Below are 26920 nucleotides of genomic sequence, written 5' to 3' on the forward strand. Positions count from 1 at the left end.
TGGCTTAGTGTCTGTTACCCTGTCACATAGGGAAAAAATTCTATCAACGAAAATAAATGGTAGCAACAAGGATTCATTTCCAAGTCTTTAGAGCTTGCCACAGTCTTCAGGGGCGACCTCCCGTGCCGCAGTGGGGACAGCCGTCCTGTGATCACTCACGGTGGGAAGGGGACGGCTCCCCTCACCATCAAGACCAGGCAGAACAAAGAGAGTGCAGACAGGCGAGATGGCTCCTAGTGTTATAGCTGGACTTCCTACGCAGTGCCTGGCCACTACAAAAACGCTTCTGTAGGGTGAATGATGAACATTTCGTCACTATTTCCAAGTCTCAGTATCTCCGGCAGGTGATCGTGATATGTGTTATCTGGGAAACTAGGCTGGTGTGACTGCAGCTGTAATTAATAACACCTGCTATACATAATGCTGAAATGTATGCATAGGGCATACATTTAGAAATTACTGCATTGCACTAAAATAGAAAAGTCCAAAGGACTCTTCTATTGATCCATAACAAAACTTAAATTACTCAAAAACAAAGAATGTTTATTAATCAGATATCATTTGACATTTTAGTCAGAGAGTATGGTAACATTTTATCCACTTAGAAACTGATCAGTTTCTTGAACAATACTTTTTAAAACATAAAAACAAACTTAAAAAAAAAAAAGTTAGGTCTCTTATAGGATGTGTAATTTCCTCATTATGATGGAATGCAACAAAATATCTTGCCCTTGGGTTGCTCAGTTTCAGCCGAAACAAAGCAAATGGCATGTCAGATGACAGCTGTTTGATAAGGCTCCTCTACAAGACCTGCATGCTTTACTTTTTTCCGTGAAACTTGGGATGAAAGGCAGAAGGCAGGAAGAGAATTAATGTAGCATACAGTCTAAAGGCAATGCTACAACCGTGATTAAGTAGAAAAGTTAAAAGGCACAGATTTTCCACAGTTTCGCTGCGTGCAACCCATCCGTGTAACAAGTTGACAGGCCTAGCGCGTCAGCTCCATCATCCCCTCCGACAGCTAAAACGCAGCATTGCATCCCTTTTCAGAGAAAATTTGCGTCTGCACCATGAAGCGTTGTACATTATTTCTTAGCACTGCAGGGGGCTCAAGTCCATATGGAACCTTCACAAATATTACCACAGATCAAACCGGCGGCGTTTGGAGGCAGATTTGACATACCTATTTAAATGAACAGCAGGGGTCCTCGGGCAGCCTCGGGCTGTGCGGGAGAGAACCTCTACGAGCCGCCCCAGCCGCAGCTCCATTACTCAGCAAAGACACACTCTACATTTATCATTCATTTCATTTCTGCCAGGGCAAGAAGCTCATTTGCCCAAGGTCAACAAAAAGCGAAAAGAAGGTTTTCTTTTTTTTCCCCAAGAAATAAATGTACCTGACAAGTGGGAATTTTGTCCTTTGGGTTTGTGGAGCACAAATAAACAGCAGATAATTCTAAAAAGCAGAGTAAATGTGTGCACTGATTCAAGCCACTGCAATCTGACTGTAGATGGGGGAAGCCCAATAAATATTTCTGAAACTTTAAAAAAATCATATAACGAGTAAAATAGAACTTGATATCATGTTCTAAAAATAAAAACAGAATATTGGCATCCGGCCTTTTTTTCCACAGCAATTCTGGGGAACTCTTCCAAATTTGCACACTATCAGATACTTATAGCTCTGAAAACAAAACAAAAATTGTTCACAGCACCCTAAATGCAGTTGGAAGTCAAACTGTAATAAAATCATTTCTTAGGTTGTTTCGGGGCCCAAATTCTAGGCTTGTCCACTGCATTAATCTATGAAAGGCAAAACTTGTATATAAATAATAAAAAACAAATGAGAAGTAACCATTTGATTCTTTTTCAAGGCAAATGCCTCAGAGCCCCTGACAGCATCATACACTTGGCCTCCTCCTTCCATACCCTGGAAGCACATGCACACACTATATAATTGAGCTGAACATCTATCTTCCAACATGATTTCAATTTGTAAGTAAAAGCATTTTAAAGACAAACCATTCTGATATAAATTCTATAAAGTTTACCTTTAGCAAAATGAATTAATATAAATCATTTCATCAACACAGTCTTACCTCTAGAAGTCTTATTTTTGCCCATTATAAAATACTAGGTAAATTCTGAAGCTGAGAACAGTATCTAGTATAACTAGTTTTGTAGCTTACAGCTTGTATTATTTATCATAAATGCAATATACTTACATGCATTAATGAATAGTATGACTGTTTGCCAGTATAGAAGAGATAGTGAAATGGACGGCCATCTTCTCCCCACTGGATTGCTGATAAAAAAGCCAGATGAAAACAAATAAAAATATACACAGAGACAGACCAAATAGCTGCATTTAACCACAGTTAGGAGACACATTTATAATTGAGTAACAAAAAATACAAAAATCACCAACATTTAGAATTTTGATATTTAGTTTAGCATATTTATATGCAAATACTTAGGATATTTAATATTTCATACCATGAACATAAAACAATGTTTACATTTAATTTAAAAATTACTAAATATTAATTATGAGAATTTCTGTAATTTGTTTCAAATAAAAGCTTATAAAATAGCCAAAATCATCTTGTTAGAATAAAAAAATTTAGGCTTGGCTATACACATAATGCCCTCCCATATTTTTAGAAGGGAAAACAAGTAAACAACGCAGTACATTCAGAGAATCTAAAACAGGTAAACAAAGATGAAAACTAACGAATGTATTTTTCTATGCTACATCATTTGTTTCAACCCTGTGGTCATCCACCTCCAAGTGTAAAACATCGACAACAGAAGGGCCTCAAAAAGGTGTTGGGTGCAATTCCTTCTGGAATACACATGACCATTCACATCTAACTAACCACCACCAAGCAAACTGAGAAGTGGTGTTAGTCTAAGAAACAAGACAAATGCTAACTCTGTGTCCTCTGCCCATGCTATCTCTGTTGAGATGCTTCTCTGAAGCAGATTATCCTCCTTGGTCCATTACAGAAGTTGTAAACTATTTTCCCCCAGGCCGTCACTTGCCTTTTACTTTTACTTACGTTACCTTTCATAATTGAGAAGTTTAAAATATGTAAATAGTCAAATCTGTCGCTTTTCCTCTATGGCAGTGTGACTTGTTTTTTCATGATTCATCCCATGAAGGAATCCTTTATAGGCATTTTCTCCCTAATTGCAGCCCCCCATGAAATGTTAATACCACAGGCACACTACACATCTGCTGACGTATAGTGTGGCCCACCAGAGGGCCACAAACCATTGTAACAGCTAGGTTTCCCCACCCTCGTGAACTAATCTTTGCCCCCACTGAGGAAACATGCTTTAAGGCTTTGGGCTCTCTAAAATTATTTTCTTGTATTTCTTCTGGAATTTTTATTTATTTTCATGTTCAAATATTTAATCTATTGGAATTTATGTTTGTGAGGCAGAAATCCAATAACTATTTTGTCCAGCAAAGAGTCATTATCTCTCTACAGTTTTTTGAATAGGACAGGCTTTTCTATTGAAATACCACCTGTATTATATAGGAGGATGTCTTTCTTCTGAAACAAAGACCACATTTTCATAATAACTGTTGAAAAGAAAGTCTTGCTTGGCTACTTAGCTTGAAAAACCAAATTCTTATTTGCTAATGGCTTATGGATGATTTCAGCACTTTTCCAAAATCATTGTCATAGACTTCATGAATCAAATTCAGCATATCTTCTAATATTTTTCTTTTCTTATGCAATTGATTTTCACTGTATGGTTAGTCTGTCAGAAAGTGATAAAAAAAGGACAAACATGGTTGCAGACAAGACTCTACTGGTAAGCTTGGAGATATGTTTGAGTTGAGTCTCATATCATGGGATTGATTTTATTACATATGTGAATGTGTATACACACACACACACACACACACACACACACTCTCTCTTGACTTCACTGAACCTAAGGTATCACAGATTTTAAGATGCCGCATCATGTATCTTATATATCACAAAGAAAGAGAAAAAATACTGTCAAACCACGATATGCATCATATTCACAAAAATTGTAAAGTGTTTCCTGCTGTCAGACATTAAAATTTGAGGGAAAAAAAAAAGTCTTAGAATTAACTAAGTAAGGCACAAACATATGCCGCCAGTACGTTGCTCATTGGTCTGTCTGCTCTGCGTCAGTAACTGCCATTTTAATTAGCAGAGCTTTTTGCTGGGTTTTGATACCAGGTATGATGAGCTCCCTTCATTACTTAAAAAAAATTTTTTAACCACTGCTTCTTGCACAATTAGACTTGACAAGTTTCTCCCAAAAGCTGTACCAAAACTTTAAGTAAAATTATATTCAATTTATCAATAATTTAGAAAGCAGCAATTTTGGAATATTGTCTTCCCTTAGAGAACCATGGAATTTTTCCAACTGTTCAGATTTTCACTTCTGATCTTTAACTGAGTATCATAATTCTCTATATAAATCTCATATATTTTGCAAGTCTTATTTGTGTATTTTAGTTTCTGTTTCTCTTGATACTGCCCTCCCCTATTCAGTTATCTATAATATAAAAGTAACTTTACACAAGTAACACATACTTCCCAGATCGTATGTTAAAATTCTTTTGTCAGAGCAAGGCGGGAGTTTATTGTTCTGGACTCTCTGTGCATTTACGTATGTATGCCTGCATGAAATAGGATTGTCTGTGTGGGTCTTTTAAAGATAAAAGTGGTATTAAACTGTATTTATGCTACATACACCATTTTTACTTGCTTTTTTAACTCAACAATGTTACACCTCTACTAGCACAACTAGCTCTATCTCACTCTTTTTACGGCCTGTATATTATTCCACAGCATGAGTTTATTTAGCCACCCTGTGATGAACATTTAGACTCTCCAATTTCTTGCTGATACAATATTTACAATTTCCGATCTGATGGGTGATAACTGCCTCTCATTATTGTTTTACAAGATGTTATTTCTGACCTCTGACATTTTCAAATGTTTACTGGTAGTTTAATATTTTCCATTTATGAATTGCTTATTTTCCTTTGCTCATTTCTCTAGTAAGCTATTTTTGTTAATTTGTGAGTAATTTATTCTAGGTATCAGGCCTCCGGCACATTTCAAATTTTCTGGTGTCTTCGTCAAACAGAAATTTTTAACTTCAACATAAATAATTTATCATCTTTGTCCTTTAGTTTTTGTGATTTAAGGACATAATATCTGTTACTTTAAAAGTATTGAAAGCTGTATGTATATTCTTCAACTAGCCACTTTATTTCTGTTCTAGAGTTTGAATTTCTTAACTCCAAAAACACACAATAATTTTTAAAGTCTTGACCAAACTCTGTTATCTTCTGCATACAGCCTATTTTTCAGCATACCATTAAATGAATTGAGAAAAGGAGGCACATGCATGCATATACATATGAATGTGTCTGTATGAATATGTAGGTATGTATTCGTATAGTTGGAATTCAGTGTTTTTAAAACAGTTCTTGTCTGCCAAAATACATAAAGGAAGTGAAAGATTGCAATTCATTTGCTACCAATAAGACCATCATGTTACTTAGATCATCATTACATGCCATCCCATACTGATTTCTTTGTGTGTAGATGTGGCCGCCACAGAGTCATCAACTGACAGGATGCTCATATGATCTCTGCAGGATCAGCATTTCACCCTGTAACTATACTGTGGCCTGCTTGTATAAGAGGGTATCATTTTGTAAATTTTCAGAACAATTCATGGTTTAAATGCTTGGAATTCAGGGACCCAAATAATGGTAGTCTAGTGAAATTCTAATACAGTTTTTAGTGTATGTTTTCCATTTTCTAAGCAGGCAGTCATAACATCTGTGAATAATCATCAATTTTCCTAATTTCTTTCAGTTTTCTAATTCATACTTTTTACCTTTTTAAGCCACACTTTTTTTTAACCACGCTAGTTAAAACTTCCAAAACAATGCCAAATAACAGAGGTGAGTATGCACGTACCTGTCTTATTCCTGAACCAGGATCTATTGATATATTTTAAATTTGATGTGTTTCTGTTTGTCATGATAGGCTTTCTCAAACTTAGAAAGTTTCTTTTTATTTCTAGTTTGTGTTTTTACCAAAAAAATTAATGCTTAATTTTGTTAATTAACTTTTATTTATTGAAATGTTTTAACCTTGACTCAATTAACACAGAGAATTACATAAATCATCCTTATTTTCCCGGAGAGGAAAAAGGCCCTCTGGTATATTCTCTTAATATAAAGTTTACTTGGTTTGCCAGTGTTTTATTTGGTGACAATAGACTATAGGTTCCTTTTTCATGAAATTTGTGACCAGATTTGATAATTGTGTGAGCCTCCGAAGGGAATTTGGAAGTTTCATTCTTTTCTTCTCCTCTGTAACAGTTTAAATAACAATAGTTACATCCTCCTTCAAGGTATGTCAGAACTTCCCGACAAAACCTTCTGGGCCTGGGCTTCTTTCATTAGACCTTTGGTGCCCTTTGATAACTTCTGCGGCTTTTAGATTAACACGGGGTACCCAATCCCTGGACCACGGACAGGTACCAGGTTCTACTGATTTTTATTTGCTGTCATGACTGGTCAACTGGGACCAGAGTGGGTGTTTCACAATAAGAGCACTTGGTTCTATAGCAAGCGTCCCCAGCCCCTAGGCCACAGACCAGCATAGCTTCATCTGTATTTATAGACGTTCCCCATTGCTCATATTACCGCCTGAGTGCCACATCCTGTCAGATCAACGGTGCCATTAGATTCTCATAGGAGCGCAAACCCTATTGTGAACAGCACACGCAAGAGATCTATGTTGCGTGCTCCTTATGAGAATCTAATGCCTGATGATCTGTCACTGTCTCCCATCACCCCCACATGGGGCCATGTAGTTGCATAAAAACAAGCTCAGGCCTCACGCTGATTCTACATTATAGTGAGTTGTATAATTATTTCATTGTATCTTACAATGTAATAATAGAAATAAAGCTCACAATCAATGTAATGAGCTTGAATCATCCCAAAACCATCCCCCAACCCCTGGTCCGTGAAATCGTCCTTCACAAAACTGGTCCCTAGTGCCAAAAAGGTTGGGGACTACCAGTTTAACCAATACTCTCCTGATTAAGACATCTGTGGCAATTATATTATTCTTTCAACTACATGTCTGAGAGTCAGTTGAGTCTGGTGGTCATACATATATGTGTGTGCCACAACTGCCTGGGCCTCTTTCCATTCTGGCTCAACTATTTCCTGGCTGTTATGTCCTTGGTAAGTTAAACTCCATGTGCTTTTCATTCCTACATTTGTGCAGTGGGGGAAATTACAGTATCTACTTAATAAACCTATTGTGAAGAGTGTAAGTTAACACATAGGAAGCACTTAGAATTATGCCTGATCTACTCTGTTTCAATAAACGCTAACAATTCTTACTTGAGAGATTTTTCAAGTTAGAAGAAAGTTACCCATAACACAATTGTATACTTTAAAATTACCCTCTGAATATTATTATTTACAATTCTTAATATTGCCCTCTTATGTTTTCTCTTTTTTCCCTGGCCAGATTTGCCAGAAGTTGATTGACTTCACTAGCTTTTTCAAAGAATGACATGGTTTTGTTTATCATACCCCTTCTTTTAAATTTCTTCACTATGCTCCTCTATTCAATTTTTCTTTTTTTGGCTTCCTGAACTGAAAATTTAGTTCATTTATATTCATTCTTTCTTAATTTCTAACAAATATATGCTTGTCTCTGTATAATACAATGTCCATATTCCATACGATTTAATAGGAACTGTTTTCATTGTCAAGTCTGTAACCTCAATTTTGATTTTCTCTTTAATTCAACAGTAATATGGTTTTACTGATTTTAACTCAGAAAAATCTAACGATATGATTTTTACTACTTGGAATTCGTTAGGTTTTCTTTATGGCCAATTACATCATAATTCTAGTAATAGTCCATAGGCCTCTGCATAGAAAATGTATTCTTTGTATCTGTAACTATAAAATCATGCTGTGTTATTCAAATTCGTTAGAGCCTTATAGTTAACAGCTTTTGCTTTAAATATTTCAATGCTAAATGTTGGTGCAAAAAGGTTTGTGGTCATCAGATCTACTCAATGGAGAAAAGGTTTTATCAACATAAATTAACATTCTTGTTTCATTGAAGTATTATTCACACTCCTTGAATTCCATTTTGTCTAATATGAGGTGCTACTCTTTGCTCCTGTTGACCCAGTAGTTATCTTTGTTTCACCTAATATTTTTATCACTTGCTTTAAATCATAAAGAGCAAGACTTTTATGTTAACTCAATCTAGAAGCTTCCATCTTTTAATAAGGAAAGTATTAGTACGCTATAAGTGTCATAACTACCCAAATCTAAAATTCACTGGTACTTTTTTAGCATACAAAAAAATCAGTTTATCCTTTATTTACGAAATACAACAAAATTGGGAGGTAGGTACATAAGCAACAAAAAATATTTTACTAATTCTCAAGGAGTACTGTTTACATATAGCTACATATAGTAAACTACAATTTAAGATAATCCTACCAGAAGTGACATATTTTCAAAATAATACATGGGCATTTTGCAGGGATATATAGAAGTTTCAGTTGTTACAACCTGGCTGCTAATAACAATAAACTTCTAATACTGAGAAGCTGGTACAATTTGAAAGAACAAACCAGTCTTAGGGGGCAGATGTATAAGAAGAGATGCAACTAGCAGAGATATAAAGAACGAAGAGAGAGACAGAGAAATAGGTGGGGAGCCTAAGAGGTTAAAAAAATAGAAGAGTTAGTAAAGAAGAAGAAGAAAAAAATCACTGTCATTACAAACATTTACTGAAAAGTTACTAGGTGTTTAATATAAGTTACTGTGCCCTGTGCATAGTTTTATTTCTGTAACACTTGAGTTGTATCTGCAAAAGTGATGTGCACTTTTAACAGAGTCTTCATTTATTATTTCCTCAAAAGCTATTGTTAGATTGATGGTAAAATTTATAATCAACTATGTCTAAGAATCGAGGAAATACCAATGATAGAGCATATTTATGAAAAGATTCAAAACATTTATAACAAGATTCAAACTAAAAGTTATCATTTCCAAGAGTGAACTGGAGTGAGAGAATAAATTCCTAGCTTTGAATGAAAATAGGACTTAGCAGAAATACCACTGCAAAATAAATAAGTCTTCTATGGAAATATCTGCTATCTTACCAATTTTTATTTAATTCTAAACACACTGATAAAGCGGCCTGCACATTGAGCACCTGTGGCCACCCAGCTGTTCTCAAGTAGATCCACACATTTTTGCCGCTGAGTTTCATGCTTACTAGTAGTTGCGTTTACTCCCAAGCCTACTTTATTGCAGTTGTACTTATTTCTATAAATACATGAATTAAGTATTACATAAATAAATGAAATATGAGTGCAAACATAAAGTTCCTACTTCTAGGAAAACTAGGTTGAATGCTCTAGAAAGGCAAGTTGCTAAAAAAAAAAAAGTCATGCCAACTTCAGTGAGGTTGATGGGAAGAATTTATAGAAATACAAAAATACTCTGCACTCAGATTTCTTAGGAAGTGTAAGTTCACTGCTCCACTGCAAGAAAATCAAAAGTGAAAGACTGCGATGATGCATCAGTGGCATAGTTATATAAAAGCTGCGGGGAGGAGCAGACGCACAACCACCAAACCTCTAGGGTCACAGCAAAAGCTTGATGGGTAAGCAAGTTACATTTTGAGTGTTTTTTAAAGAAATGATTTCTAGCTTTAATACTTTTTAAGTTAACAGAGAACTACTGGTCCTCACTGGATAAGAGGCTTCTAATGTATAGTAAATATATTAATCAATTTCTTGGCAACCTTAAAGCTTGCTGTGTATTTTTTTCAAGATTTTTTTTTTTACACATTTAAAAGACAAAGAGAACATCTTAATAGAAGCCAGAGAAAACAGGAGACACAATGAGAAGATGGCTAACTGCTCACTAGAAGCATGTAAGACAAGCCAATGGAATTACATCATTAAAGTATTGAGAGAACAGAAAAGAAAATCTATGGTCAGTGAAAATGTGCTTCTGAAATCAAGGAAAGTTTTAAATTTTCTTATAAACAGAAGTTGAATTAGTTGCCAGCAGCTCTGTACCAAACTCTCCCTCAAAAGGACATGTTGGAAAGCAAATAATTAGTGACATTCGTATAGTCATAAGCTCTAACCCCCTCTAATTTTAGTATTTAATTTAAAAGGTATGGTTTGCAAACTTCACTCATTCATTGTTAGTTACAAAATTTTTTGACCTACTTCACAACTACCGTGACACAGGAGGGCCACCCTACAATATGTGAGCAACTGCTGATACATAACCTGACACGGAACTACGGTAAAGAAAAAACTGTTGATCTCATTCTTGAACCAACTTACCTCTTTGTTTTGGAAAAATCTGTTCAGGATGCTGTAAAATAAATTAATAATGTATTAGATAATTATCGTAACATATAAAAGTGAAATTTTTAAAATAGTAATTAAAATAACTACCTTCATTATTGGCCTGGCTCGTTTCTCAAACAAACCACTTGGGAAAAGGTAAGCAATAGCTCTCTGAAAATATACACAAAGGTTAGTTAACAACTGTTACATAAAAAAGGTTAGAACTAATAGTTATAGAGTGCTTTCTAAAGGCTGAACATTGAATTAGAGTTTCAAAGCATTATCTTATTGCATAATTGTTTCAATGGGATGATAAAATTACTACACATTCATCCAAAAAGAAAAAAAATTTAACGATTAAACTGGTTATTGACAATTTTCAAGTGTGAGCTTTAAATGTGTCATTCCTTGAATATGAAAGCACAAATAATCTCTCTTTTATTTTTAAAGGATCACTTAGAGATGCTCCTGTCCAGCTTCTGTGGAAATGTGCTTAAGAGCAATTGTTCCAGCTTCCAGCTGGTCGTGCACATATCAAAGAGCAGGCTGCAAAGAGCAGGCTCTAAGTCTCACCCACTATGACACCCCTGATGTCTTCAGATGGTCTTTCAACTTTTTCCAGAGTTTTTAAACTACACTCTTCCCAAACAAGTTCTTCTTCCATGTCTGTTTTTCAATAGGGATGCTGCTGGCATTGTGGGTGTGACAGCTCCGTCACAGGCACCCTTCTCCCATACTGCAGGTCACTGAATATTCCTGGCTTTTTTCCAGTTGACACCAGTAATACCCAGTGCTCGTGATAAATCTCACCCCCACACCTTTCCAAATGCCCCTACATCCTAGGGAGCAGCACTGCCTCCCAGCTGAGAACAATAGCTTAAGCCTGTATAGTGTCTTCTCCAATACCTTGCCTCACCATTAACAACAAAATGTACACTTTCCTTCTTGTTGAACAGTGCCAGAGGAAGAGTCCACGGCCTGGGACCCGGCAGTGCATTTAAATACACTTCTGCTCGTTTAGAGAGCCTGTCCTGAGTGGGCCTTCTCTGCCCGCCCACATAGTAAATGTGTTGGACCAGACTTTGCCCCCGAAAGGAGAGGTCTATAATTTGGAGGTATAAATTCAGTCATATTAGGAAGCCTAATTGTGTCTCTGGGTCAAGCTTCATTCTCTCATTAAGCTTTTTTCAGAACAAAATTACACTTCAAACAAAACAAAAAACCTAGGTCAGGCACGGTGGCTCACGCCGGTAATCCCAGTGCTGAGGGAGACTGACGTGGGTGGATGAGGCCAGGTGTTATAAACCAGCCTGGGCAACAAGCTTTGTCACGCAGGCTCAAGTGCAAAATAAACAAACAAATAAAAAACTTTGATCAAACATCAGTGTGCCCCTTTAGCAAACTTCTTTGTTTTAACTAGGTCCCTCTCCAGCCACCCACTTCCTTCGCTGCAGGGAAAAAAGGTAGACTTTTTCTTTTATTAGAGACAGGACCTCACTCTGTCGCTGAGGCTGGAGTGCAGTGGCACAATCATGCTCACTGCAGCCTTGACCTCCCAGGCTCAAGCAGTCCTCCCACCCCAGCCTCAGGAGTAGCTGGGGCTATAGGCTTGCACTACCACACCCAGCTAATTTTTTTTTTCTTTTCTTTTTTTTTTTTTAGAGACGAGGGTCTTACCATGTTGCTCAGGCTGGTCTTGAACTCCTGAGCTCAAATGATCCTCTGGCCTTGGCCTACCAGTATTGGGATTACGCACATGAGCCTTAATAAGTGATACTGCGACTGATTGCCATTTGGGAAAAAAAGACACAACTGAAATCCAAACCTCACATCACATAGCAGAGTAAACTCCAAATGAGTGAGAGGGCTACACATACAAAATAAAAACAAATACATACGACACGGGCAAATTCCTTTATAACTAAGAAACGGGAAAGTCTTTCATAACTATGACTCAAAATTTATAAGTAATTTTTAAAAAAAGATTGACAGGCCAGGCCCAGTGGCTCACATCTGTAATCCCAGCACTTTGGGAGGCCGAGGCGAGTGGATCACCAGGTCAGGAATTCGAGACCAGCCTAGCCAACATGGTGAAACCCCGTCTCTACTAAAAATACAAAAATTAGCTGGGCATGGTGGCGGGCACCTGTAATCCCAGCTACTTGGGAGGCTGAGGCAGGAGAATCGTTTGAACCTGGAAGGCAGAGGTTGCAGTGAGCCAAGATCACCCCATTGCACTCCAGCCTGGGCTACAGGGCAAAACTTGGTCTCAAAAAAAAAAAAAAAAAAAAAAAGATTGACCAATTAAATTATATTTTTAAAAGAAATACGTGGCTCATAACAAGATAAGTGCAATTAAAACCACTGAAAGAACACTTTTTATCTAACAGGACTAGCAGAAGTTCAAAAGTCTGACAGCACACCGTTGGTGAGGCTATAAAAAACACCCTGCCACCTTGCTGGTGGGAATGCCAACCAAGTGCTGTAACCTCTTCAGGGGGAAGGTGGGAGCTTTCTAACAAAACGATATACATATTTCCCTAGCCATCTGACTCGATGAATTTACCCAGAAGATACACCCCTATGAATACAAAAGAACATAAGCACGCGTTATTCACTGATTTATGAGAACAAAATACTGAAAACAACCAAATCCCCATACATAAGAGGTTGGTTGAATAAATGAGGGCACATCTGTGCAATCTAGTACTATAGAGCTGTAAAACAGAGAAAAGCCAAGATACAAAAGAAATGTACCTAGAACGCTGCTTTGGTGTAAGAAATAGAAAAAGAAAAGGCAGGTAAGTATAGGGGGAAAATACGCATAAGCTTCTTTTTGCAACATAAACACAAAAAAAGGTAAGTAGAAACCAATAAAAATCATTTCTCAAGGGCTGGGTGAGAGTAGAGGGAGGGGCACAGGGATGAGGGCAAACTCCTGTGGGCATCCCTCGTATAGTTAAGCTCTGAAGCATGTAAATGTTTTATATATTAAAGAATCATGTTTATAAAGAAACTAAAAATATAACCAGAAACAAATAACAACAACAAAACAATTGCAAAGAAATCTTCATCTTTACTTGGCAGGCTTATGGCCAGTCAGAACATGGATATTATAATTCTGAAATATTTTATGTATACTGCAGCATAAAGCAAATAAGTAAATATATTAATTTTATGAAGACCAATATTTTATTATAGAAGAGATCCAAATGTAAAAGGGAAAACCCTATAATGTTAAGTAATATAAACTCTTATCTTAAAAACTATTTCTTGTAATATTCAAAAAATATTATTTCCTAGTTCTGTTCCCTGAAAAAGCATAAAGCAATGGAACTTTAGGAGCAGTGGGAGGATCAACTGGTTTCTACATACATCCGAGTATAAGGAACCAAGTACCTTGGAGAAATGGCTGATTCTAGGCATAAGGCAGACAAAGCACAAAATGAGTCTGATCCCTTTTTAGAGACAGTGAGATCCCAGCTCTACAAAAAAATTTTTTTAGAAGTGTGGTGGCACATGACTGTAGTCCCAGCTACTTAGGAAGCTGAAGCGAGAGGAATGCTTGAGCCCAGGGGTTCAAGTCTGCAGTGAGCTATGACAGCGTCACTACACTACAGCCTGGGTGGTAGAGCAAGACCCTGTCTCTAAAAATAAAAGAATAATGATAATGCTTCACAACATACTCAATATGTGACATGCACGTTCATGTGCACGCACACACCTACACATATACATACACACACACACACACACTCGGGAGGAGGGGCAAGAAGAAAAAGAAAACTACTTTACAGAACAATATGTTATAAAAGTAAAAGTAATGACAGAAGTAGAAAATCACCATTTTACAACTTCCAAATTAACCATCAATTTCAGGCAAGGATCACCAACAAATGCTAAAGCCACTGGCTGAAAGGTTACTGAAGAATGGCAAATTCACATGAACTCAAAATATTACCCTATGGATTGGTTACAAAGGGAAAAGGCTACTTCTACATTAAAGAGGTCTAGTGGTCACCACTAGAGGTATCAGTCACAGCAGGACAAACTGACTATGTACCTCTTACACTTTGTGGATGCAATGAGAAGTATACAATATCACCTAAGTAGTATCCTTTATACATTCTAAATCTGATCATGAGAAAGCAAGCAGAAAGCCAGGATGTGACACAATTGTACAAGACAAGTGGCCTGGATTCTACAAAACAACTAGTCAGCTATAAAGACATTCTGGGGAAAACTGAGGAAATGTTCACGAAGATTATATATATGGCATATAGAATTATTATCATTGTATCAGATGTGATAATGATATTGTGGGAGATAATGGTATGAAGAATGTACTCATTTAGAATGGTATGAAGAATGTACCTATACATATTGATATATTTCGGGGCTAAGTTTATGTGCAATTTTCAATAAAAAATGTTTTACATATACAAAGAGACAAAGAAAATGTGGCGAAATGTTAAAATCTGGCAAATCTAGGTGATGGGGGTATGTGTTTATATTTATTCAATGAATATTGAAGTTTTCTGGAAATTTGAAAAGTTTCAAAATAAAAAGGTGGGAAAAATGTTAAAAATTTAAAAATAAATAAGATTTTCCCAAACGCAACCTGTCTCAGTAAAGCCAACACTAGCCTATAGCACTTGTGGCCTATCTAGACCTCAGGCCTCGTTCTCAGTCGTACAGGGCAGCCCAAGGCTGGCTGGCATCTTAGCAAAGGGACCACTGAAGCCAGGGCCTGGATCAGAACACTAGACGGCGTGAAGACTAAGCATAATTCTTCAACTTAGAGTGAACACACTGTAACCACAAGGGAGACAATTCAATCAAGTTTCAAACTGTCATTGGCATCATTTCCAAATATGAAAATTACTGTTAACTTACGTGACCAATGAATAGAATCCTAGAGGGAAACGAAAATTGAAGAACTGCAACCTACAGCTGGATTTGTCACGAAGACCAAGACAGAAAAGTAAGGAGGAAGCTAATGGGTGGAAACTGAAAAGAAAGCATCGATTGCAAAGGATGTCTAGGGCTTATGGGCAATCTCTCTTTTAAAAAGACGAAATAGGCCAACAAAGAATTTGCTAGAAGTCTTTTGAAAGTATCAGAAAATGTGGTTTTGCCTTTAAAAATTTTTCTCAGCTAAAAGGAAATTAATACACACTTAATAAATTACAATCCCTCACTATATTAGGTACTATACCAAATACTGTGAAGAGGTCCACAGAGCAAAAGATATGTCAGATAAAAAGCAATATTGCACATTAGGTGAAAACAATGAAAAACAAAAGATGAAAGAAAAACGAACAAAAGAGGGAATAGGAAAAAAATAGGCCAGTTGTTTTTAAACCAAATAACAAAACACACAAAACAGAAAAGGCATATTCCCGGCACGCGATCTGCCATCTGTTTAGTATGTGTGGAATAGTACTAATCCAACCTAACCTATTACTTCCATTTATCTTCTATGGGCATTCTATGCAGAATTTTTTCTTTTTCTGTTTTTTTTTTTTTTTTTTTTAACAAATTCTGAAGCAAACAAAGGACTACCTGGCTATTACAAAAAAGAAACTGTGTTGCTTTCTGTGTCTGCTTAACTTTCAGTTACCACAGTTGTTAAAACACAAGTAGATGAATATCCTTTTGAGATAAACAGCAAATACACATAACAAGACAATCTTGAGTGTTAGTACTGAGTTGAACAGCCTTACAGATATGTTTTGGGCAGAGTATTATGTGCTATAAAACAGGAAATTCTTTACTTTCACTAAACACTGCAGAGTTCAAAAGAAAGGAAGCGGTGAACATGAAAACATGATGAAAGTGTAAGTAATAACATAATCCTCATTGTGTCTTATTATAACCATAATAAGACTTTTCAAATACTACCACTCCGAGTGATTCTGATGTGCGAGGATATCAACTTTATCTAGTTGTTGTGAGGATTTACAAAGGTATTTGTAAAAATACAACACAGTAGTCATTCAATACATATTAATTAACTATACAAAAATGTTCAGTTTATGTAAAACACATTATTTCCCATATTATTTTATGACATAAAATAGCATGCATTCATGAGCTCTACTTTACAGACCAAGAAGTAGCAGTTAAGTAGCTTACACTGAAATAAATGGCAAAGCCAGAACCTGAACCTTCTGAAATTTAATTTCATAACACACGCTCCTTTGTTCATACCAGGGAACCAATCTTCTCTCAGGTAACAGATTCGCTTTTTCACTGACATCAAGGACATCCAGCTATTTAGTAGTAAAATTAGGAGAAAAAGCCAAATGTGCTTAAAGAAATAGATTATTTACCTAAATAAATTTTACTCAACAAATATTTATCCCACCTGAGTTCTAGGTACTCTGCTAGTTTAGAAAGATACATATTAAGATATGGCTCCTGACCTCATTCTATCAGTGGAGACAGATGCACACATAGTCTCAAATACAGGGGCTGCTGTAATAGTACACATAAAACAACACGGCATGATAAAATAATACACACAGGACCTATGAGAGAAATATTTACAGGTTACACAGAGGGTACAAAGGAGAGTGGTCATCTACTCTTTTCAGTGATACTTTGCATCTGTCTCTTTTTACCAGTCATCCAGTCATTTATTGCTTTCTAAACAAATGCCTTTGCAAATTGTTTTGAGTGCCTGGAATACTGCTGTTGTTCTTCTCCACTTAACATATCGCTGTTTGTCTTTCCAGATCTTTCAAGATCATAGATCAAATGCAGCCTTATCTGAAAGTCCTCCCTATTCCACTGGGCTCTCCATTACTCTTCTTGGTGCCACCTCAGTCAAACCGAGAACGAGCCTCTTTCAAGGTCCACACCATCTGGCCATTCCATTCCCTCCCCATCCTTGTCACTGCCTTCAGCCTCCACATTGCTCACAGCACTCATGAAGGGGTGAGGCCCACCTTTCTCCCTTCCATACCAATGATGCCACATTTGTGAACAACCTCAAGGATCATGTGAAGCACCCATCTAAACAAGACTGTGCTCCTGGTGGCATCCAGGCCCATAAACAACTCAATTCTCACTCGCATTCCTGTCCTGAGAAGCAATCACCCACTCCCCTAAGTACCCACTGCTTTCCTCCCCAGATTTCAATCTGGCCTAACCGTAATTCTAGTCCTGCAATTACTTTGTCAGGGGTCACTGAGGCCTTTTTTCAAATCCTGTGGCCTTCTTTCAGGTCTCATCCGCACGAGGCTGCTGGCTCCCTTCCTTCTTGTAGCCACATTCCCCTCTGACCTCTCTGCAAGTTTCCTCTTGATGTCTCCTAAACACACCTCTGCTCATCCCTTAAGTGCTGTTTCCTCAGAGTTCCATCTTTGATTCTCTTCCTTTCAAGCAAATTTATGTAGGGAGAGAGACCAAATCTATTTCTGTAGTTCTAAACTATTTGTCAACTTCCTTAGGGATTTTTCCATTTACGTATCCAAACAGCACATCCAAAACTGTTCCTCAAATAACTTATTTTGCTTTCTACCAGTTCTTTTTTCTCCCATGCGCCGTTACCAAATCTTTGATTTTACCTTGGTCATGTCTGCAGGCGTGTTTTTGAAGGCAAAAGACCTTGTCTTAGTCAATAATTTCTCACTCCAGAATTAGAACATAGCAGATACTCAAAGAATAAATCAACAACCAAATGGATTGCAGGGCGCTTGAGAGAACCAACTATAAAAACTCTTTTATAGACAACCAGGGAAATGTAAATACAAACTCATAGACAAAATTTTCCACCCCCTGCTACAGACTATATTCAGATTAATTTTCTTAGGTGTGATAATGATATTGTGGTTATACAGGCAAATGTCCTAATTTTTTGAAGATATATTTAGGAGGGAAGCATCATGATGTTTGTAATTGTATTTTACTTTAAAATAAAATAGTGCAGCCAAAAAAACATAAAGTTGAAGCAAATACAGCAAAATGTTAAGAAGTTAATCCAGGTGACAGTCATATGGGTACGCATTGTAGAATTTCTCTTTTTCTGTCTGAATGAAATTTTTCATAAGAAAAAGTACACAAATTAGTATTGACTGCTGTTGCTATTAGACTAGGGTGTTTTGATGTTTCTCAATTCTGGTTCCAACATCCATGCAATATACATATTAATACATAAATACGTATGTATAGTCATATAAACCTTTTGTTCTTCTATAATTTGTGCCTATTTTAATAAATTTTTGTTTGTTTTTAGAGATTGGGTCTTACTATGTTGACCAGAAGAGCAGTGGCTATTCACAGAAGTGATCATGGCGCACTACAGCCTTGACTCCTGGGCTCAAGAAATCCTCCTGCCTCAGACTCCCAAGAAGCTGAGACTACAGCATGTGCCATGGCACCTTGTCCATTGCTGTTTTATTCAGATAAAAGCAACCATGTTCTATACTTCTAAATTTCTTTTTTCTCTTTTGTAGTATTTTTGAACTGTTTTCAAAGCCAATTCTTCAGATGTTTTTAACTGTTTCAATGAAAGACAAAAGAGAAACTGTAAACCAATATTACTTATACTTCCAAGTATTCTCTTTCCTGTAAGTAACACAAGGCAAAAATTACAAATTCTTATATGGAAAGAAATGAAGGAGCAATCCTAACACGTCCAGCAGAACTTCCTCTGATAATGGAAATACTCTGTAACCTGTGCTGTCCAAAATGATAGCCAGTAGCCTATGTGGATACTATGCCCAGTGTCATGTGGTTGGTGCAACTGAGGAAGTAAATTTTCATTTTGTTTACTATCAATTTCATTTTATTTACTGTCAATTAATTTTAATCGTGCAACTCAGCACTGTACTAACGTTACTGAGATGTATTTCAGCAAGGTTTTTTAAACTTCATTAAATGGTTACAAGGTTAAAGTCTGTATTGTATTGTTATTGATCTAAATTAACAAACATATCTACTGTTACAAGACAGAATATTAACAACCAAGTGGTCTCCGAATAGGGGATTTCTACAACAAAGCTAGTAATAATGGCCATTGAACTACAGCATGTCATCTATACTTAATGTGAATCCAAAACAAAAAAGTGCTGAGAGAAAAGACAGAAAAGGTAAGAATGTAAATTTTAAAAATTTAATCCAAATAAGAAATGGAGTAAGGTAATCCTCATTAGTAAACACATTTCTTCCATTTTTAGGTTTTAACTAGAATACTGATATTCAACAGTTTCCTAAGATGAAAGCAAAGTATTTGAGTATATTCTTAGGCTTCAGTCAAAGTATAAAGGGATTGCAGACTCAACCCAGAAGCACTGGGTCAGGAATGCAATCTCTATTAATTAGGCATCCCAGCTGGGCAGTGGGTTTGCAGCTGTTAACTTGATCAATGACTTACCTAAATGTCATCTCTACTGATTCGCTTATAAATTACCAGCAAGTGAGACTAATGTACAGGTGCTAATTTATTTAAACTGTTCTCTACAGTTCTACATAGCTTTATAAACTGCATCTGGCACCTAATGTTAGCTGTCAGTTGTACTTAGACATGCCTGTCCTAACGACTCTGTTCATTAGAAGTGAGCACAAATTATGAAATATTGTGAAAAATGATACATCAAATGGAATGGGCACAGCAAATCAATTAGAGAAACTTCATATAGCATATTCACACTTAGGAGAATAAAACATTCTGGTTTCAGAATGAGGTCTATAATACCAATTAAAAAGTAATTGGTAGACTTCAGCAGTGCTATATATCAATTTGCTGGCATTTTTCCTGAAATTGTATAGTAATGTAGACCTTAACTTTTAATTCCCAAATAAAGACATTAGGAAATGCAAGTGCAAGTCTGTATTCATAATATTTAATATAACTGAAAGGTCTCCCAACTAAACTTTATAACAACTACATGCTTCATTGGAAAAGGAAAATGCAAATATCACTGGTCCTCAACTTTTTGGTGTTTACAGTATGATTTGGAGTAAAAGAATTTTTGATGGTGCACATGACAGGATTAAGAAACTTCACTGAACAGGTTAGCAATCACTGCTACCCCATGTCCACTCTAGCACAAGGAGGTGTTACAAGGTCTATAAAGTTAGATGGGAACTTGCTGCCCTCCTCACCTGGTTGTTCTTTAGTCTTGGGGTCAATAAGGAAAACTGTTCCTGCTGCCTCTGTTACTCACTCATGGGCTTAGTGCTTCAGTTTCCATACACACCAAATTTTCTTTACACTAAAAAACAAGACTCACTCAGCTCAAGTTTCCATCTGACAGATTCCTCCTAACAGTTATGTATACTCTTACAGCCAAAAATAATTTGTACACACTGATCAACATTTGGCAGTAACCTGTGAAAGATTTATGAAACAGGAGTTAAGGGTAACAGCATTAAGGTCTATTTGCTAAATATTTAGTCTGCATTTAAAGTCCTTTCAGCATAACACCATATACACTACTAATTTTGTTAGAGGCTACCTGCTTTTCCTCCTGTTAGATCTTCCAAGGTTATCAGTAGCACCATCATGGTTCAGTGAGTAAGAACAATAGGTAGTTTATTTTGTTTCAATATAATTTAAGAAACTGGGCAAAAATTAAACTACCTTGAAATGAAATTCTATACCTGCCAATGACTACTTCCTTTTTAGTTATAGCACTTTACTTTTTCACCAATAAAAATAATATTTTTCTTGTAAATTTAATAAAAAGATTGAGCACCAATTTAAGCTAAGTAATCCTGAAAAAAAAATTCCAAAATATATAGAATCCTGTAGCCCTAATAATGATAAATCTTCTAAGTGATAAAACTTTAAAATAAGTACCACCAGTGACAAGCAGAATTATTTTCATTCAAAAGTTTTATCCGCCATATTCCTTTTTACCAACTCACATTGTACTCTTTAATAAACCTTATTAAGGAAGCATTAGCATATTAGATTAGCTAGGTGTAATTTACACACATAAATTATATATGCTGTATTCGGTGAGGCCAGATTTCTATTCAAACTTAACCCTCTGAAGTAAAGTTGTAAAACTAGAAATCAATGAAAATGACCTATAAAGAATTGCAATAGCTGACATAAATTCATGGATTTACTTACTAGGAGGGCACATAGGTCCTCATTCAGAGTCCAAAGGCTTTTAGTTTTCATTCACACACTTAACAAGTTTAGTTATGCCAGAAGGTTGGAAGACAGGTGAGGGTAGCTAGAGGCAGGCACATAGACTAAGACATCTTGACAGCAAGGGAGATGACAAGAATCAGTAATACAGCATAGCCGGGCCATTCATCGCAGGGACAGTCGTGCTCCACGAGCCACAGTCAGGGGCTAACAGCCATACTAAAAAGGAAAATCCTGTAAGATTAAATTATACTCACTATATCCTGCTAAATAAGGTTGGGGAGACTGAAATTTATTTTAGAAAATGTCACCTAAAAGATTAATCTGAAAGTGTAGAAAGAACAGTCTTTGGATACAGAAAGACCTTGTATAGCCTTAGTATTGCTTAAAAAAAAAAAAAAAAAAGATACCTGCCCCATAAGGTTTTTACAAAGATAAAATGTGGCAATGTATATCAGGCTCCCAGATGGCATTTCACACATAACATAGAAGGGTTTTAGTATATGGTAGTAATTTTCATTACAAATAACACTTAAAAATAGGTTTCCCTTATCTGGAAAATTCACTTTTGTGGAATATCTAATTTCCTGATCAAACTAAATAATTAGAGAAAAGTTACTGCACCTAGTCTTAATTAATATGTTAAAAGCCAAATATTCTAAAAGCATTATAACTTCTAAATATGTAACAGCAATTGCAACGGAAGCTTAGAATATTTTCTTGATTTTAGATAAATTATTTTTGTTTTCAGAAATAACCGATTGTTGCAGCCTGGAAATGCTGACTCATCAGCCATAGTGTCTCTTTCAGTTGATATACACTGTTGAGCCACTTATGAAAACAATAGTTTAAAAAACATAAATGAAAACAGAAAACCATATGAGTACTTAATTTTAATTCTTTGGTAACGGTTGTCACAGTCCTCTTTTGCTTTTACATCTACTCAGGTGCCACAAAGGTGGAGGGGGTCCACTAAATTTAATAAAATGCAGTACCAAAAGGGGTGCACTACATTTAATAATATACCACAAGAGTCAGTGAAGCCGATCAATCACCTGCAGCAAAGTCTAGCACAGCAGAATTATGTCACTGGTGTCAAGGAAAATGGTTAACGCTAACTTCCATAAGGTCTTTTTAGATGCCAAGCTAGGTGAGACAATGTCAACCTACAGGAGATAAAGCAATCTCCCCTTCAGTCAATCAGTGATAAATCAATGTACCCAACAGTGTTTCAGATGATTCTCCCCAGCACTCATTCTCAGGTGGCATGGAAGACTTGTGTGACAAAGCAGAGAACTAGGGAACGATTCCAGTTATGGCAGATGGTATTTATTACTGTTAATAGTAACAGGCATAATAACACATTGCATTAATCTCATGCCTTTTAGATATATTCTGAGGTAGGCAAGTTGGTATTATTATTTTAGAGATAAGAAAATCAAGTGACAGAGAGCGCTGACTTGCTCAATGACACTAGTTAGTGACATCGCAAGGAATCTCCTAATCCCAGGTCCTGTATTTTCTACAAGATCATTTCAACTACAGTGAATTTTTAATAAAAAGACAGAAAAAAATCCATCTAATAAAGCTTTCTATATGTTCTGCATTTACATTCCTCACAAGAAATTCAACTTCATTTTAGAAGAGTCTATATATTTTAAAGAAGCAATTGGATGTTTTTTCCTATTAATTCATGATTTGATTACTTAATTGGCTAAATCTAAAGGTAGATTTTTATAATATTCGGTTAACACAATCACACAAGATGACATCAAGTTGCTTTTACCATATATACACACGCACAGTTTTAAAAGTATAGAATAGCTGCCACCACTTACCTTTACATAGTGATGTTAAATATCTCTTCTCTATCACAAAAAAGTGCCAAATTTAGACTCTGAAAATAATTCTATATTTTGAGAACCGGAACTAAATACATTGTTTAAAATTTGTTTCTACCTGATTGAATGATAATGTATTCACTAAGCTATAGGATCCTTTTAGATTTCTCTAACTATTAAAAATGTACTCTAGATGGAATCACCAGTTTTTATCTTTTATCTTTTGTAAATACTCAAACAAAATTTTTAAAAGATATTTTAATATATGAAATAATTGTTTTAAATCTTAAATATTTTGCTCAAATGCAATTAAAAAATGGTCTTCACGATCATTTAGTAATTGGGTAACTAGTATGAAAAAACTAGTTTCTAAAATATATAACTAATAGCTTAACCTGAATACAATGGTGCCTAATTTGTCTATGTGAAAATTATAGTGAGCCTAGACTTTTAACTATGTACTTGAATTAAATTATAGACCATGGCTACTCTATATAAATTAAGTCCTCATGAAAATAATATTAACATCCCAAACTAATATTCTGGGTAAACATCCAAGCAATGAACAAACTACTCCAAACAACAAAATTCATGTTTAATACTTACACTGTGAAAATACTTATCCCCTCAGACAAAATTACAAAATTGTTGAATGATTCTGTTTTCAATAAGCTACATATGCCCAATGTACATCCAAAAAGGTAGTTAAGTGGGGCTGGGCATGGTGGCTCATGCCTTTAATCTTCCAGCACTTTGGGAAGCCAAGGCCAGAGGATGACTTGATGCCAAGAGTTCCAAACCAGGCTGTCAACAAAATAGCAAGACCTTGCCTTTATCAATCAAACAAACAAACCAAAAAGGTAGTTAAGAGTTGCTCAAAAACATGTTAGTGGTAAACTTAGTTGGGTAATGAAATCCTACTGCTGAGAACAGTTACTCAGGGACACATAAACCACAAGGAGAGAGGTAGGACCATTTTAAAAAGCAAGCAGTTAAAAAAACCCAACAACAATAACAACGCACAAAGAAAAGCCCAGGCCCAGACAGCTTCACTGGGGAATTCAACCAAATACTTCAAGAGGAATCAATACAAATTCTTGACAAACTTCCAAAAATAGAAGAGGAGAGAACACTTCCCAATTCATTCGATGAGGCCAGTATTACCGATATCAAAACTAGACAAACACCTTAAGAAAACTACAGACCAATATCAATTAGACATAAAAATCCTCAAGAAAATGCTAGCAAACCAAATCCAGAAACACACAAAAAAGAGTATATGCACCGAAGCGTATTTATTTCACGAACACAAGTTTGGGATTTATTTCATGAACACAAGTTTGATTCAACATACAAAAATCAATTTGTGTGATACATCATACCAACAGAACAAAAGACAAAACCAAATCATCAAAATGGAAGAGAATCTGATAATATCCAATACCATTTCGTGACCAAAACACTAACCACAACAACAAAAAAGTTCAACAAACTAGGTATGGAAAAAACTTACTGAATCTGATAGAGCATCCATGAAAAACCCACAGCCAACATCATATTTAATGGTGAATGACTGAACGCTTTCCCCCAAGATCAGGAACAAAATTAGGACGCCCACTCTTGCCATTTCTACTCAACATTGTTAGAGGTTCTAAGCCAAGGCAATTAGGCAAGAAAAAGAAATAGAGGTATCCAGATTAGGAAAAATGAAGTAAAACTATTTCCATTTGCAGGTGAAATATCCTACTAATTCTCGTAGTTTTTAGTGGATTCTTTGGGATTCATAAATATATGGGATATCCTGCTACACCCTTCTATATATGGGCTATCTTGCTATATCCTGTATTTAGAAAATCCCCAGGAATTCACTAAGAACTATGAGAATTTAGTACATTCAGCAAGGATGTAGATTCAAAATCAAAAATAAACAAAAATCAACTGTATTCAGTTGCAATAAGAAACCCAAAAATATTATAAAAGAGAACAATTCTATTTACAATAGAGAAGTTTCTAAGGCATTAATACTTAGGAATAAATTTAACAAAAAAAGTGCCAAATTTAGACTCTGAAAACTACAAAACATCACTGAGAAATTAAAGAGGATCTGTATCTATAGAAGGACACTCCATGTTCAGAGATCAGAAGACTTAATTAACATAAAGATGGGAATACTCTCAAAATCAGTCTAGAGATTCAGTACAATCCCTATCCAAATCTTAGGTGGCTCCTTGCAGGAACTGACAAGCTGATCCTAAAATTTCATATGAAAATTCAAGGAGCAAAGAACAACCAAAATAATCTTGAAAAGCAAGAAGGAAAGAAGAGTACTTACACTTCCCAATTTCAAAACTTACTATAAAGCTACAGTAATCAAGACAAAGTAGTACTGGCATAAGGATAAACGTATAGATCAGTGGAATAAAATAGGGTCCAGAAATAAACACTGATATTCAATATGAGTGACAAAATAATTCAATGGGAAAAAATAGTCTTTCCAACAAATGATGCTGTAACAACTGAATGTCCACATGTAAAAGAACAAAGCTAGACCCCTGCCTCATATCACACACAAAAATAACCTTAAAATGGATCAAACACCTAAATGTTAAGAGCTAAAACTACAAAACTAGTAGAAGAAAATATAGGAGTGAATTTTCATGACCTTGGATTAGCAATGGTTTCTAAGGTATATACATAACAGAAATAAAAACATACGTCTGCACAAGAACTTTATAGCATGCACATTCATGGTAGCATTATTCATAACCAAAAGTGGAAACCCAAATGCCCATCAACTGATGACTGAATTTGTAAAATGTGGTATATCCATACAACCGAAAACTATTCAGTATTAAAAAGGAATGAAGTACTGACACATGCCACAATGTAGATAAACATGAAAACATTGTGCTAAGTGAAAGAAGCCAGTTACTAAAGACCAAATACTATATGATTCTACTTATATGAAAGTCCGGGGTAGGCAAACCTAGAGTCTAGAGAGTCTATGTTCTAGGTGATTTGAAAATTAGGACCTGAATTCTATTCCTGTTGCACTCTTCAATTATTACATTCCTGATAAAAGCAGTAACGGTCAATAATTTTTTTTTTTTGCTAAATGTCCCAGGATAGCTAGCAAAGGAACTTAAATTTAAGAACTTTGAACCTTGTTCTAATTTTTAAAAAGTAATATCTAACATCTCATATTTTATACACAACTGAAGAATAGCATCTCTTCACAGATAATATCCCCCAATATTGTCCAGATTACCATAAAATTCAAAAAGAGGACAGCAGCTACAAAATCCCTAACTACAAATCACGTAACCTAGAAGAGCAATAAGAAATCCTTCTGGACCAGGCCCAGTGGCTAATGCCTGTAATTCCAGCACTTTGGGAGGCTGAGGTGGGTGGATCACCAGAGGTCAGGAGTTCAAGACCAGCCTGACCAACATGTTGAAACCCCATCTGTACTAAAAATACAAAAATTAGCTGGGTGTGGTGGCACATGCCTGTAAGCCCAGCTACTCAG

At 35.9% G+C, this 26920-nt stretch overlaps 1 protein-coding gene across 1 annotated transcript in view; it reads right to left on the reverse strand.

Moving 5' to 3' along the window:
• MRPS9 (mitochondrial ribosomal protein S9) overlaps positions 1-26920 on the reverse strand; it is a 58640-nt gene that overhangs the window by 19097 nt on the left and 12623 nt on the right. Inside the window, exons 3-5 of the mRNA XM_011969563.1 lie at positions 10549-10611; positions 10435-10465; positions 2226-2305 (exon numbers count right to left, since the gene is read on the reverse strand). Coding sequence (XP_011824953.1) covers positions 2226-2305; positions 10435-10465; positions 10549-10611 — 174 coding nt within the window. The remainder of the gene's footprint in view (positions 1-2225; positions 2306-10434; positions 10466-10548; positions 10612-26920) is intronic.

This window comes from Mandrillus leucophaeus, unplaced genomic scaffold, assembly GCF_000951045.1.
Source record: "Mandrillus leucophaeus isolate KB7577 unplaced genomic scaffold, Mleu.le_1.0 Scaffold9, whole genome shotgun sequence".
Lineage (NCBI taxonomy): Eukaryota > Metazoa > Chordata > Mammalia > Primates > Cercopithecidae > Mandrillus > Mandrillus leucophaeus.